Consider the following 13441-nt stretch of genomic DNA (forward strand, 5'->3'; position numbering starts at 1 on the left):
CATCGGGATGGAACCTATCATTCAACCAACAGGATTCTGGAGAAGTAATATCTTCAGACTATATGCCAGAAAAATATTCGCGATAATTCTTGTTGTTTAATGAACTTTTTTTCCTCTCAAATAGGATTATACTCCATGGTTCATTCCTTTTTATTCTACTACTACGTACTACATTTAAGAGGAAAAAGATAAATGAAGGTTTCATATAAGAAGCTAAAATGATTAAATACCAATTGATTGTTTCTACAGTATCATAAATTCCAAATTTCATATAATATTCAGCAACAGGACTAATTCAGGGCTCCTAAGGAGAAAAGCAAATCGAAAATCAGTCAAAAAAGAAATCAGAGTATCCTTGGTGAAACTACAAACTAATAATTGACGACCCAGAAATATGGTTGTGACTTGTGAGGTATGTACAAGGTTGAATGATGCAATTAATAACAAATCAATACAGTTTCAAGCAGCAGGTGTACGGCTTCGCAGCATTTCAGATCTTTTACTTCTTTCCATAGCATCAACAAGCCAATCTACACTTCCCTTGATCCCTCTACTGCAAACAGAGACACACCCCAAATGTGTTGTGTTAGTTCCTTACAGACATACAGGCAATAATCCATAATTTAGACAGAAAAGGAAATCCCTGAGGGTATTCTGAATAACCCAAATATTAAACACGCAAAGGATGGAAGAAAGAAAGGAAATTGAGTCCTTTCAATAAGGAAAAACACTCAACCAATATAGAAACTCAAACAGAAGAGTAGGTAAAGTGTGATTCCATCATCTGTAATTAAAAAGGGATGGAAGGACCTGAAACATCAACTATAACATCAAATGCTTAGGAAAAGAAGGTGTTAGAACTGGAATTTACCCATCAAATCCTGAGACAGCTTCAAACATATAGAGCCTTTCATCCAGCTTTTTCAGATCCAGATAACGAGCTACTTCTTCAGCTGAAACTGCTGAAGCAAGATCCTGTTGGAAAGAGAAAGATGAAAAGTCTTATACAAGTATATTTGGGATATCAAACACACAGGGTATAGAAGCAAAAATCATCCTCTAATCTCCCAACATGGCCTCTGTATCCTCAAAGACCCTATTCTTTAACGTAAATGACAGCTGTTTAGCTGCCTTGGGGGTGTGTGTGTGTGTGTGTGTGGATATAGACATCAGAGGAACTTAAGAAAAACAAGGGAACGTGAGAGGTGAGACCCATTATAGAAAAAAAAAGGAAGAAAAAAAAAAAAAAAAAAAAAAAAAAAGAAAATGTATGACATAAAAAGAGGGGTGACACCCCACAATGGCAAAAGAGCTAATGTTTGATGCATGAAAGCATAGAAAACTCAATTATATTCCTCCCCATATAAAAAATTAAAAAAAAGAAAAAAAAAAAAGAATCTACAGCTCCCCTCAAAAAAAATTGGAGAGCAAAACAGAAAGTCCATATATACCTGTTTGTTAGCTAATATCAAAAGGGGAGCACCTTGCAAATCCTGGTGACGAAGTACCTTTTCTGCAAGATAATTAAATCGTCAACGGGCATGATTTAATTTGGCATTCAAACAAATTAGACCTAATATCATACAAAAAAAATTACCTAGTGCAGATTTAGAATCTTCAAAACGAGTCGGAGCATTTGCATCAACAATATAAATGACAGCATGGGCTTCTTCATAATATTTTTCCCATATTGAACGGAGGCCAGGCTGCCATAACAAGAGAAATCCCCATAAAACCTAAGATTATGCTAACAAGCTCCTCAAAGCCTTTCAAGGAAAAAAAAAATTTTGGGGGGTGGGGGGTAGTTGAATAAAGATCCTGTACAACATGGTTATAGATGATTAAAGGGCAATGAGGCAAATCTCCATCATATCATCACTTTAGCTAACACATATGTGTAGGTCATTAGATAACTTGTATCAAAGTTCATGAAGGACCAAACTTTTGTGAAGCAAGCTCACTTAAGACAAAATTCAGCATGGTTGATTATATAGGAGGACTTTAGAGCAACTTTTGGCCATTTTGGGGATACAAAGCAATAAAATGATACCTCAAGTTAGCATTTTGCCTTTTGCTATGATGTTAGACAGATAAGTAAAATATTACTTGAACAAAATGCCTAGTGAAGTACAATTACTTGAACAAAATGCCTAGTGAAGTACTGGGCATGAGCTGATCTACATACCTGGCCACCCAAGTCCCAGAACACAAGTTTAGCATTTCCAACTTCAATACGACCAATATTGAGCCCCACAGTTGGAACAATTCGATCAGGTGGAAGGCCTTCCAAGTTTAAGTATAGTTCTTTCAACTTTTCCAGTAAAGTCTGCAATATATTGTTGGCATTTGTTACTGTTATGAGCTTATGAGAAGATCTTTGATTGCATTTGATTATACAAAGTATATATTTAATCAATAAAGATTATTTGGAAAATATATAAAGTAACTGGAAATGAGAAAAATATGAGAATATTATAGCAAGTAAAGTAACACCAAAAACAATAAACATATAATATGTACAAGATTTGGAGTCAAGTGGAAGCCCCAAGCCCCCAATCCACTTATTCTACCCTTCCAGCCATGACTTTGTGGTTCAATACCATGTTGTCAACCTTTATACTGGACTAAGAATGTGGGCAAAGGGTCTTTGGGTTGGAGAACAAGATTTTCGGCTTTTTAAGAGAAAGAGTAATTGTCCATAGATAAAGACAAAAGGTTTTAAAAAAAAAAAAAAAAAAAAGGATGCTGCCAGCAAATTTTAAGCAATAACACTAGTGAACCAATAGCTCAACTAGATAACCAACACCTAGAGATGATCAAAACTACATGAAGCAATGTTTTTTACAAAGGAAGCACACAATAATTACTGTTATGATCAAAATTTTATTGTGGTCCTCAATCAAATTCAAAAATTGAAAAAAAAAATTAACAGTTAAAATCTGGCAGAATGGGACAATCATTACCGTTTTTCCAGCCTTGTCAATACCGAGAATAAGAACATGAAATTCTGTCTTGCTGAACATGTACTTCCAGAACCCATACATAAGAGAGAACATCCTTGCTGCCTTATTTGATGATTAGCTTGCAAATTCTCTTACACTAGTAAGAGTTCGAGAAAGTGTTAATATCCACCATGTTCTTCTACACTCATGGCCTAAATACACAAAACAAAGTGAAAACTTCAAATAAATTGATTGGAAAACAAAGAATTTCCAAAACAAGAAAAGACTATAGGAAGACAAACCACACAAGCACACTAGTATGATACACATTTACCCATTTAGAATCAACTCTTGTTTCTAGAAGTATTTATGAGTTAAAAGCTTTCTGTGAATAAACTGAAGCGCGATTTGAACTCAAGAAAAACCGAAATTACCATCATACAAATATACAATCACTATTCAACAACAAACATACGGATACACAAATAAACAAACAACAGAGACATTGTACTAAAAAATGAGTAATTTGCACTGAAAGCCAAAACCACAAGCTTCAACAATGTGATTTGGTGCTCTCCAAAATTAACCAACCATAATTTTCTTCTCAATTTGTATCTAATCAATCAAAGCCTTAATCCCATAATTTGATGTATTTAATAAACATCAAATTATATAATTAAAGCACCAATTTCACTACATGTATCATCATAGAGTATAATTGACACCTCCACACATCAACAAATTTCGAAAAAAAACCCATATACATCAACAATTTAGCTAATTCTTCTGATCAAATAATAATCTAACAATATGATGAAGATCGAAAGTTAACAATTCGAGTTCAAATCATAAAATCAAAGCAAAATCATACATTTCGATTATCAGATCCGAGTTTCAATCGAAAAATTTTGTGCCTAAAATCTTGGACGACAACGATAATGTAACAAAGCTAAGAAATCATGAAAATGAAAATCGCAGCAATGAATCTACAATAAACCAAAATCGAATGACAAAATCATATACGATCTGAGAGATAGGAAAAAGATAAATACCTGTGAACTGAGAATTCGTCGGCCTGATTGCACAAAGACCCTAAACAGAAATTATACTGATGCTACTGAAATGAAACACTCATGTACTAATTCGTCCGTATATTTATTTATTTTATTTTTTCGATAAATAAAAAAACGAAATACAGAGTATCAAATACGATTGTATTTTCCTACAAAAAAAAAAATGTAAAGCCTTCTTTTTTTATCCAGTTTACACTTATAGTACCGTTTAACAACCCCTTTATTATGAAGCAAAAAATAGTACAGTATAATGCACATTGTAATTTTGTAGGAAATGTTGTTTATACCAATCGTTGAACACTTTAGATATGAAATTTATAAGTTGAAGAGAATATGTCCTACCTAAAGTTATGTTTATTGAAACTTAACTTATTTTAATACAGTATTTAATTTAAGCTGAAGAGAACAAGGGCTCAGTACTTAAAGTTTTTTCAATAGCAAACATGTCTAGGTAATGTGGAACACAACTAATGAAAACAATATTAAATGGAGAATTTTGTTATATGGAGAAATTATAAAATATTATTTGTTGTTCAATGATAATTACATGTTACGAGTATATATTCTGTGTTACGTCTCTTACATGTACATTTAACATGTTAAAGGGAAAAAAAAAAAAAAATTTATCCCATTTGATAATGTAATATCAAGAAGAAAAAAAAAAAAACAATATCAAATTTTAGCAGTAATAACTTTTGTACAATAATACAAATACGGATACTTGGAGAGCTTGTTATACACTTGGGTATACCGTACATCCATGGGTATTTTTCTCTCATTTGGTGATTGTTTTGTATTTAATCATCAAATGAAGAGCAAACGCTAGCATCGGATTAGTTGGGTGTACTATACATCCCGGTGTATATAATAAATTTTAGGATGTTTGGCATGGTTTATGATTTGACTTTAAAGTAAAGACAAGTATAATTCTAATATGAGGGGAAGAATTTCTAATATGTGACATGTGAGTCATTGATCACAATTGGTCCCTTGTGGAATTTGTCCAATTTGCAAACGCAAGTTTGAAGACTTCAATTATACATACTGACATACATACATGGATTCCAATATGTCATGTACAACTTTGCCTACATTGAGTTGGCTTTGATTTGTTGCCAAAAATAACATTTTCTAATGTGTTTTAGTTTGTAGTTGTTCATCATATATTTTGAAATCTTATTGTCCTGCAATTTTGACAAATGTTTTAGGATACCAAAATAAATAATGTATATAACTTTGTTAGCTCGATTGAGTGGAATACATCATATTTTGCTTATGTGTGTTTTTTAAATATAACTAGGGGAGCTAACGCGCGCAGACGGTATCTCCCCATGGCCTTTCGCCTCTGAAAGCCTTTCATGCAAATAAGAAGATTGAACTCTGTCTTTCGGGGCATTCGATTAAACGAAAAGAGCGGGATGATAAGTCATACCTAGAAGGTTTTTTTGTTTGGCTTTTAAATCACAAATTTAGTTAAATTAACAATAAGAGAAAATATATAAATAACTATATTTAGGAGGTATAAATGTTCATGATAACTAACATTAATGAAAACATAAAAGTAAATAAGTATTTTAGAGGGTATAGTTGTCTAAACATTATTCATTAAAAATAGCTTGTACATATTAATGAGGGTGTGTATGTAAATACACATTTTGAAGGGTATAATTGGCATTACACTATTCATAAGAGTAGTTTTCTACTTTTTATAAGGTAGGGAAAAGGCCAAAAGATATCGTCCAAGATACCAAATGAATTCAATATTTAAACTTTAAGTTTTTTATCAAAAAGCTATTTGTGGACTAGTGCAACATAGCAAATTTATGGCAATGTACAATGAATTGACTCAATTCAATCACTATTTTTTTTTTTTCTAAACCTCAAGTTCCATATATAGAAAATAATAAAAATCAATGTCACCAATGTATACTCAATAAAAAAAAAAATGTCATAGACATAGTAAATCTCCTTTGTATATTCTCTTAGTTGTACATATATTCAAGTTATTATTTGGCAGTGAGAAAAACTTATCTAAATCAACACCTTAATTACACAATCCTCTACACAAGTCAACATTGAAGAATGAGAGAAAAAGTTAAATAATCCTCCACTTCCAAACATAAGTAGATGGGGATGCTAGAATTTGTGACTTCACATCCCCTTTAATTGGTTAATTTCTTACATATAAATTATTTATTATTAATTCGGGATTAAACTGATTTACTGAACTAAGCTGATTGGAGCTGAACTGAACTGGACTGGACTTATTGGAGCGGAACTGAACTGAACTGAATTGTTTATGAGAGAAGGAAATTAAAAGTTGAACTGAACTGATTAGAACTGACCCGAAATTAAGCTGAAGAGAACATACCCTTAGATGTCATGATTGCCAATTTGCCACACATAACAAAAAATGAATTGAAACAAAATTATCCAAAATCCATAAAGAGAAAGGAAAAAAAAAAAAAAAAGGGGGAATTTGGGTTTAGAAACCCAGTCAACGAGGTAAAGAGGAAAGAGAATCACCGAGTTTATTCCGACCCCAATAACAAAGCTGTTTCTTTCTTGCCTCTCTTCTTCTACTTCTTCATTTTTTTTCTCATTTTCCACTCTTTTTTATTTTAAAAAAATTATTATTTTTAATATTACGATTATTTTTACTCCTATTTACATCATCATCATCATCTTCATCTTCTTCTTACTATTTTCTCTCTCCTCCAAATTTCCCACTGTGCTGCTTCCTTCCTTTCTTCAATTTTCATGGCCTTATTTTCTTCAATTTTCTCACAATCTGATGATATTATCATTTGATTTGTAGTTCAATTTCGTTTGATTTTAAGCTGGAACAAGGAAAAAAGATAATTTGAAATTGAAGCAGAAAAAAAATTGGAGAAAATTCGAGGAATATTAAAGGAGAAAATTTGGAGGGAACGAAAATCGATAATGGGGGCAGCTGGTTCCAAATTGGAGAAAGCCCTCGGTGATCATTTTCCTGAAGGTGAAAGATATTTTGGCCTTGAGAATTTCGGCAACACTTGCTACTGCAACAGCGTTTTGCAGGTTTTTGTTTTTTCTTTTCAAAATTAGGGTTTTTATTCTTCATTTTATATGGGTATTTGTCTGAATTTATATGGGTTCTTTTTAATTGAACTTTTTTTTTTTGTTTGAATTTTGTTATTGTATTGTGAGGATTGTTTGTTGCTGTTGCAATTTGATTGATTTAATGATGTATAAGTGAGCTGATCTTGGTTATATGTGAATATGTGATTAATGGGATATAATTGTTCACTTTTGTTTTTATTTATTTATTTTGTTTTTAATTTATGAATAAGGTTTGGGTATGTTGCATGTTAGAATGCTCTGAGCTTGATTTTCAGCTATAATTGTTGTAATGAATTAGATATTCGAAAGGTGAAAGTAGATTAGGAAAGAGGGGTGGGGAGTTTTGGGGGGATTCCTCCTTGAGGTTGATAGGAAGGGAGGACGGGGTTTTGTTAGATAGACACGAATGTACGCTTTGGAATCCAAAAGTGGTTGAATGACTGGCTGATTTGTTGGATAGACGCGAATATACTCTTTGGAATACAAAAGTAGTTGAATGACTGGCTGATTTGTGGCTAATGTGAACCAAGTATTGGTATTCTAGAATCAAGATGGGTTTACCCGTTTACCGTTTACATTCGCGTGGAAATTTGATATGGTCAAATTCTAGTAACTTTGGATAGGGAGCTGATGATTTAGTATAGTTTGTTGTAGTGCCTATTGCTGATTTAGGAGGAAAATATGACTTGCATGGTGTATCCTCATAGGGTCTTTTTTGCTATTTTTTTTTAAAGCATATTTTAGGATATTTGGAAAGAGGACTGGGCGTGGAGGCTGAATAAGGTATCTTTTTTTATCTCAGTCTTGATATGTGAAACTGTAGATTCGGGACAAACTTTTTCTAGAGAAGTCAAAATGGACTTGATATTCTTTGGGCATTGGGACCATGATGATTTATCATGCAGGTTTTTTTGGTGATGGAAACTTCAATTTCTATGGCTTTGGGTAAAAGATTAGTGGTACTGCTTTGCCCAATGTCCTGTATGTGCATTGCTCTGCTGTGGAGAAATTTATAAATACACATTTTTTTTTTTTTTGAGATGTGGATTTAGATCATTTGAGAGGTGCAGTCTTGTAAGTTTGGTCATCATGGTATCAGAATGTGAGAGCCTCCTAGGGATCTAATGGTTGTAGTTGAAGGTATAATTTGTATATAGCTGGATACGATAATTTATAGGCATAACTCATGGGAATTGCATACTTTGTGATGGAGGAAAATGTCTCGTTTGATTGAGGTAGCTGGTAACTTATGTGCATTGGACTTGCTACTTTTTTTTTTATACTCACATACAACCCCAACCCCAACAACAAATCAATAAGCCCCTTAGGAAGAGGGTCTGAGGGGGTTGTTATGTACGTGCCTTATCCCTAAGGCTCAAATTGTCCAAGACTTTAAGACTGTTACAAATGGTATTTCAGAAAGACCTTCAAATTGCTACTTTACTTTCTGACATATATATAGAAAACCTTGTCCAATTTGTCACAATTGCAAAGTGGGTATGCATGTGGTTCATATAAATCTATTTAAGCTATTTAGTAGACTGTGCAGCATTCCCTTTCTGCTTTGAGGTGTTGTTTACTTTTACACTGGTTAGCTGTCAGCTCTGTAGAGGCGAAAGGTTTCCTCTAAGAAGGATAGGCAAACCAATATAGATATGAATAATGGAGCTATCCTAAGGGCATGTGAATATGGATTTGATGGATATTGATGCTTGGCTGTGAATTTTATTATCTAGGTGCCTATGGAATTGTATATTGTTGAGCATAGTAGAGAAACTAGAGATTATTATAGAGAGAGCTTCAGTCATGACTCTCATGAGTATTTGACATTTTTCATTGATGATCTATTTGATGTTTGAGATTTAGATCTCCCTTTCTTCCTCGATCTGGTTCCATGTATTCAGGTTCATTTTTATGATTACTATGTGATATATGTAAATATATTTGATTCAAAGATTTGTAACTAGAAACCAACTTTTTGGTTTTTTCTTGCCTATGGATTTTGTTTTGTTTGGGCAATGTTAGAGGTCTTGTGCAGTCTGCTGATTAAAACTCATTGATGATGTACGAGGTATACTGTTTTTAAACTTCAGAAAATTTGAGTAAAATGTTCACCAAAAGACAACTTTTTTCTATGTGCCAACAAAATTACACAGTTGTAATTAAGTCCTGATTTAATTCTCTCCTTTTTCTTTTTTCTTTTCCTGTACCAGGCTCTCTATTTCTGTGTCCCATTTCGTGAGAAATTACTGGAGTACTATGAGAAGAACAAAAACCCTGTTGATCCCGAGGAAAATTTGCTCACATGTTTGGCAGATTTATTTACACAGGTTCTGCACTTGATAATTCTCTTGTGCATGATTTTGCTTAGCTGAGTGGCCTCCAGTTAATTATGCATGCAAAGGAGGGAGTTAATTAATTTGCTTAGAGTATTTTCTAAAGTTTCCAATTAACCTGCCAAACTGGAGTTTTGATGTTGGAATGTCTACTGAAGTATTATTTTTGGTTCATCTTTTTCCTTTAGTTTTTCTTTAATGATTGATACCCTGTTTTATTGTTTCTGTTGCTTTTTTAAATGAATGATTTTGAATGCTTTCTTTTTCTTTACATCACTTTAAACACTTAGCGAGTTGTTGAGCTAAAAGCAATATTGTGAAAAGAATTCTTGTACAACGTTTACATTTGGGATGTGTTCTCCTCAACCATTTTGACTTACTTTATGACAGCATAAGTTAAATAAATTTTAGATAATTTAAGGTAAGGTCACACAAAATAAGTTCATATTTCAAACAAAATAAGTTCTAGTAAATGTAGATTAAGTAAGTTCTGATGCTTCATATATATTACAAGAATTAGACTCCTGCTTTCCATGATTCTTCCTAACTCAAGCAGGACTTTGGTTTCGAAATATTCCATTCTGCATCTTGTAATTACTTGGACAAGCTATATTGCAGGCTGATTGTTGATTTATTAATTCAATTAAAGTTAGGTTTTGTGATGGAGCACACGGAGGGGAGCTGGCTGAGAGTTGAGTATGGAGGAGCTATGGCATGCAAATAATTTTTTGTTTAAAAAAAAACTTACATTTATTGCTTGAAATTTTACTTGTGATTTTTGAAGATTTCACTGAGTTTGTATGGGGAAGCTGGAGTTGGAACAGCCAAACTGTGGTATGTATGAAAGCGATTTGGATATGTTTGGACTTTGGTAGTCATTTACTCAATTGACTCAACCCTAAACCCTTATCTGGAGGTTGGATGGACATGTATATTGTTGTTAGAATTGTAATGCTGAGCCACATTACACCCTTTAGTAATGCTTAACTTGCAGTTTTGACTAGACCACTCGCTTTGCCAATCTTGTCAGTGAATAGTTCTGTTTGTCACATTTAAGGCTTATTTTACAGAAATGCATGGCCGATTTCTTGATATCAGTGCAAAGGATGTTCAAACTTTAAGATGCATTGAATGTCGATGGAGTTTCCTACTCCTTTCTGTTGTTATCTTTTTGTTGGAGGATGGTGTAATTTGTGCCCTTTTAGTCCTATGATAAAAAATTGTAGTTTATATTGTATTTACTCTGAATAATAATTGATTTGGAACAGGACTTATGTCAGTCGCTGTGTCATCATTTTTTTGATTTTTTTTTTTAATGCAGATAAGCTCCCAGAAGAAGAAAACAGGTGTAATTGCTCCCAAACGCTTTGTACAGAGAGTAAGGAAAGAAAATGAGCTTTTCCGTGGTTACATGCATCAGGTATGTTGCTTTGCATCACAATTGATTTGCACGTATAATCAGCTATAACTCTAATCTTTACTGTAAAAGCCTCTTTTGGCCTGATTCTCTTGTGTTAGCATAAATAAGTAATTATAGAAAGGCTTGTGTGATTTGGTTTTTATGGCCTATTTTCTTTTTACATGAAAGGCTAGATCCCTTTATAGCCATATGTTTCTCTTGAAGAGTTGGGTAACATTCAAAATTCTCTAATTGGATAGTGGGGTGACCCCTTGTTTGAGGAAAATATCTCTTCATTATTGAAATTCATTGCACTTACATTCTTAAATGGTTTTGTTTTTATACAGGATGCTCATGAATTCCTGAACTTTTTATTAAATGAACTTGTCGATATACTGGAGAAAGAATCTTCTTCTGCGAAAGATAGCTCAGAAAATTCATCATCTGAAAAGATTGCAAATGGACCAAGAAATGGCCTAGCCAATGGTGTACAGAAGGAACCTCTTGTTACCTGGGTCCATAAAAATTTTCAGGTCAGTCTTCATGTAACTACTCAAGTTCTTTGCTGAGTTTTTCTCCTCCTTTTCTTTAGTAGTCGAGATTCATTACTTCGTTTAGGTTTCCACTTGGGGATCTTAGGCATGGAATCAGATTAGAGTAGGCTAAGATTTGTGCCCGGATCTCCCTCTGGATGCTGAAGTCTGGATGTGAGCACAAAATTCCCTTAACATAAAGAAAATCAAATACAGATTATGAAAAAATGAAATGCTTTCTAAAATGGTTCTCTAATAAATTGTTGTTGGAAAGAAGCCCCAAGGTTGTGAGTGAACCTTTTACATCCTCTGATGCTTGTTGCACATGCATGATTATCGAACTTGGGATTTGGGATGTCACTGGTAGCTAATAGCACCCATTGCATTGCTACATCTCTTTTTTGGTTGGGGAGGAGCAAATGCTTCCTTAAAGTGAAAAGATTCCTGCGATCTTTTGGAACCATCTCTGAAAAGTCTTTAGGCTAAATAAGGTCTTTATGCAAAATTTTGCATCTTAATTTACATCCTCAGTCCCTGCCTCAAAAGGACTTAAATTGGATGGTGGTGGTTGTATCAACAACTCATTCTCTTATAGCTTTTAGTGAAGTCATACGATGTCCCTGGAAAATTAGAGTTGCTGCAAATTTGATTTTCATGCTCCTAGATGCTGATTTTTTACTGCAGCAATATATAGCAGGCAATATATGCACTGTAATATCTGTGTATTATTTCATGGTTGCTGAATGCTGATTGTGAGAACAAATGCAGGGTATTTTGACAAATGAAACGAAGTGCCTGAGGTGTGAGACTGTCACAGCTAGAGATGAGACATTCTTTGATTTAAGCCTTGATATTGAACAGAACAGCTCCATTACTAGTTGCCTTAAGAACTTCAGCTCCACTGAAACTCTTAACGCTGAGGATAAATTTTTCTGTGACAAATGCTGTAGGTATGTTTCATCTACTCCTAAATTTTGTGTAGTTTTCAGCAATTTTACCTTTGTCTGCTGTCCATGCGTTTGTATAAAGGAATTGAAAGCATACTTAAGTATGGACCATTGCTCGGACATTCCTTTAGTTTTTGTAAAATCTTGGTTATCTGCATTAAATAAAAAGCCTATTCATGCTTAAGTATTATGCTTCCGTTGAAATTTGGAACATCAAGAACAAAAGTGTTGACTCCTTAATATTACTCAATAAAGAGCTACCTCGTTTTTACAGTTTGCAAGAAGCTCAGAAGAGAATGAAGATTAAAAAGCCACCTCACATTCTCGTGATTCACCTAAAACGCTTCAAATACATTGAGAATCTTGGTAGGTATAAGAAGCTCTCTTATCGAGTTGTGTTCCCGTTGGAGCTTAAATTAACCAACACAATGGAGGATGCAGACTCAGAGTATTCCTTATTTGCTGTGGTTGTGCATGTGGGGACTGGGCCAAACCATGGTCACTATGTCAGCCTTGTGAAAAGCCACAACCATTGGTTGTTTTTCGATGATGAGAATGTCGATATAATTGATGAATCTGCAGTTCAGACTTTCTTTGGGTCAGCTCAAGAGTATTCTAGCAACTCAGAGCATGGATATATCTTGTTCTATGAAAGGCTTACAAGTGAAACAAGTTAACCAAAATTTTTGATATCCGACTTCTTGTCTCTACTGTCATGTGTAATGTGTGAAAATGAGCTCCAAAACCTCAGAATGTTCTATTGTACAGAGGATGAATTATCGTTTTTTCTTATACATTCTCTCTGGTTTCCTAAGGGAACGACAATAAATTGATTGTAAATGACAGTTTGGAGAAAGATGTAAACTAACGTATGAGCTGCCGATAATTGCAAATCGGATTATACACTTCAGCTCATGATCTTTGGACTTGCTCTGCCTTTTGACCAGCTGGGCTATATCAATATTCATTAGTTTATTAATCTTTTCAAGTCTAATATTTTTGCTTATCTGTTTGCAGTTGAAAATGTAGTTGGTCCTTGAATTATCTTAATACATTGTTGGAATTTTTGTAGAAGAAAACCTTAAATAATTCTTTGACATTTTGAAGCC

The 13441-nt window shown here is 33.7% G+C and overlaps 2 protein-coding genes across 3 annotated transcripts; one reads left to right on the forward strand and one right to left on the reverse strand.

Annotated features, from left to right (window-relative positions):
• Positions 1 to 219: 219 nt before the first annotated feature.
• On the reverse strand, positions 220 to 4130 carry LOC145621123 (uncharacterized). 2 transcript variants are annotated; one of them, XM_081675854.1, is made up of 7 exons: positions 3995 to 4130; positions 2964 to 3154; positions 2186 to 2326; positions 1598 to 1706; positions 1452 to 1513; positions 872 to 975; positions 220 to 553 (listed from the first exon to the last, which is right to left on the reverse strand). In XM_081675854.1, the coding sequence occupies exons 2-7, from the start codon at positions 3054 to 3056 to the stop codon at positions 460 to 462; spliced, it is 603 nt and encodes a 200-aa protein (XP_081531980.1). In that variant the 5' UTR covers positions 3057 to 3154; positions 3995 to 4130; the 3' UTR covers positions 220 to 459. The 2 variants fall into 2 exon arrangements, with proteins under 2 accessions (XP_081531980.1, XP_081531981.1); XM_081675855.1 differs by having other exon boundaries at positions 2964 to 3099; positions 3995 to 4124.
• A 2409-nt stretch (positions 4131 to 6539) lies between these two features.
• Positions 6540 to 13320, forward strand: LOC145620245 (ubiquitin carboxyl-terminal hydrolase 4-like). Its single transcript, XM_081674882.1, has 6 exons — positions 6540 to 7075; positions 9331 to 9447; positions 10775 to 10873; positions 11200 to 11385; positions 12154 to 12335; positions 12607 to 13320. Exons 1-6 carry the CDS (start codon positions 6959 to 6961, stop codon positions 13007 to 13009), a joined length of 1104 nt encoding a protein of 367 aa, XP_081531008.1. The 5' UTR covers positions 6540 to 6958; the 3' UTR covers positions 13010 to 13320.
• Positions 13321 to 13441: the final 121 nt, after the last annotated feature.

The sequence above is a fragment of the Chenopodium album genome, chromosome 27 (assembly GCF_948465745.1).
Source record: "Chenopodium album chromosome 27, dcCheAlbu1.1, whole genome shotgun sequence".
Lineage (NCBI taxonomy): Eukaryota > Viridiplantae > Streptophyta > Magnoliopsida > Caryophyllales > Amaranthaceae > Chenopodium > Chenopodium album.

What these genes read in the sequence shown, in the direction of transcription:
- LOC145621123 (XM_081675854.1), bottom strand. Translation starts at nt 3,056, where the DNA reads ATGTTCTCTCTTATGTATGGGTTCTGGAAGTACATGTTCAGCAAGACA. An exon ending in TCTGGGACTTGGGTGGCCAG is followed by an intron (nt 1,707 to 2,185) that starts GTATGTAGATCA and finishes TTGTTATGGCAG; the next exon opens with CCTGGCCTCCGTTCAATATG. An exon ending in TGATATTAGCTAACAAACAG is followed by an intron (nt 976 to 1,451) that starts GTATATATGGAC and finishes TCTTTCCAACAG; the next exon opens with GATCTTGCTTCAGCAGTTTC.
- LOC145620245 (XM_081674882.1), top strand. Translation starts at nt 6,959, where the DNA reads ATGGGGGCAGCTGGTTCCAAATTGGAGAAAGCCCTCGGTGATCATTTT. An exon ending in TGGCAGATTTATTTACACAG is followed by an intron (nt 9,448 to 10,774) that starts GTTCTGCACTTG and finishes TTTTTAATGCAG; the next exon opens with ATAAGCTCCCAGAAGAAGAA. An exon ending in TCCGTGGTTACATGCATCAG is followed by an intron (nt 10,874 to 11,199) that starts GTATGTTGCTTT and finishes GTTTTTATACAG; the next exon opens with GATGCTCATGAATTCCTGAA.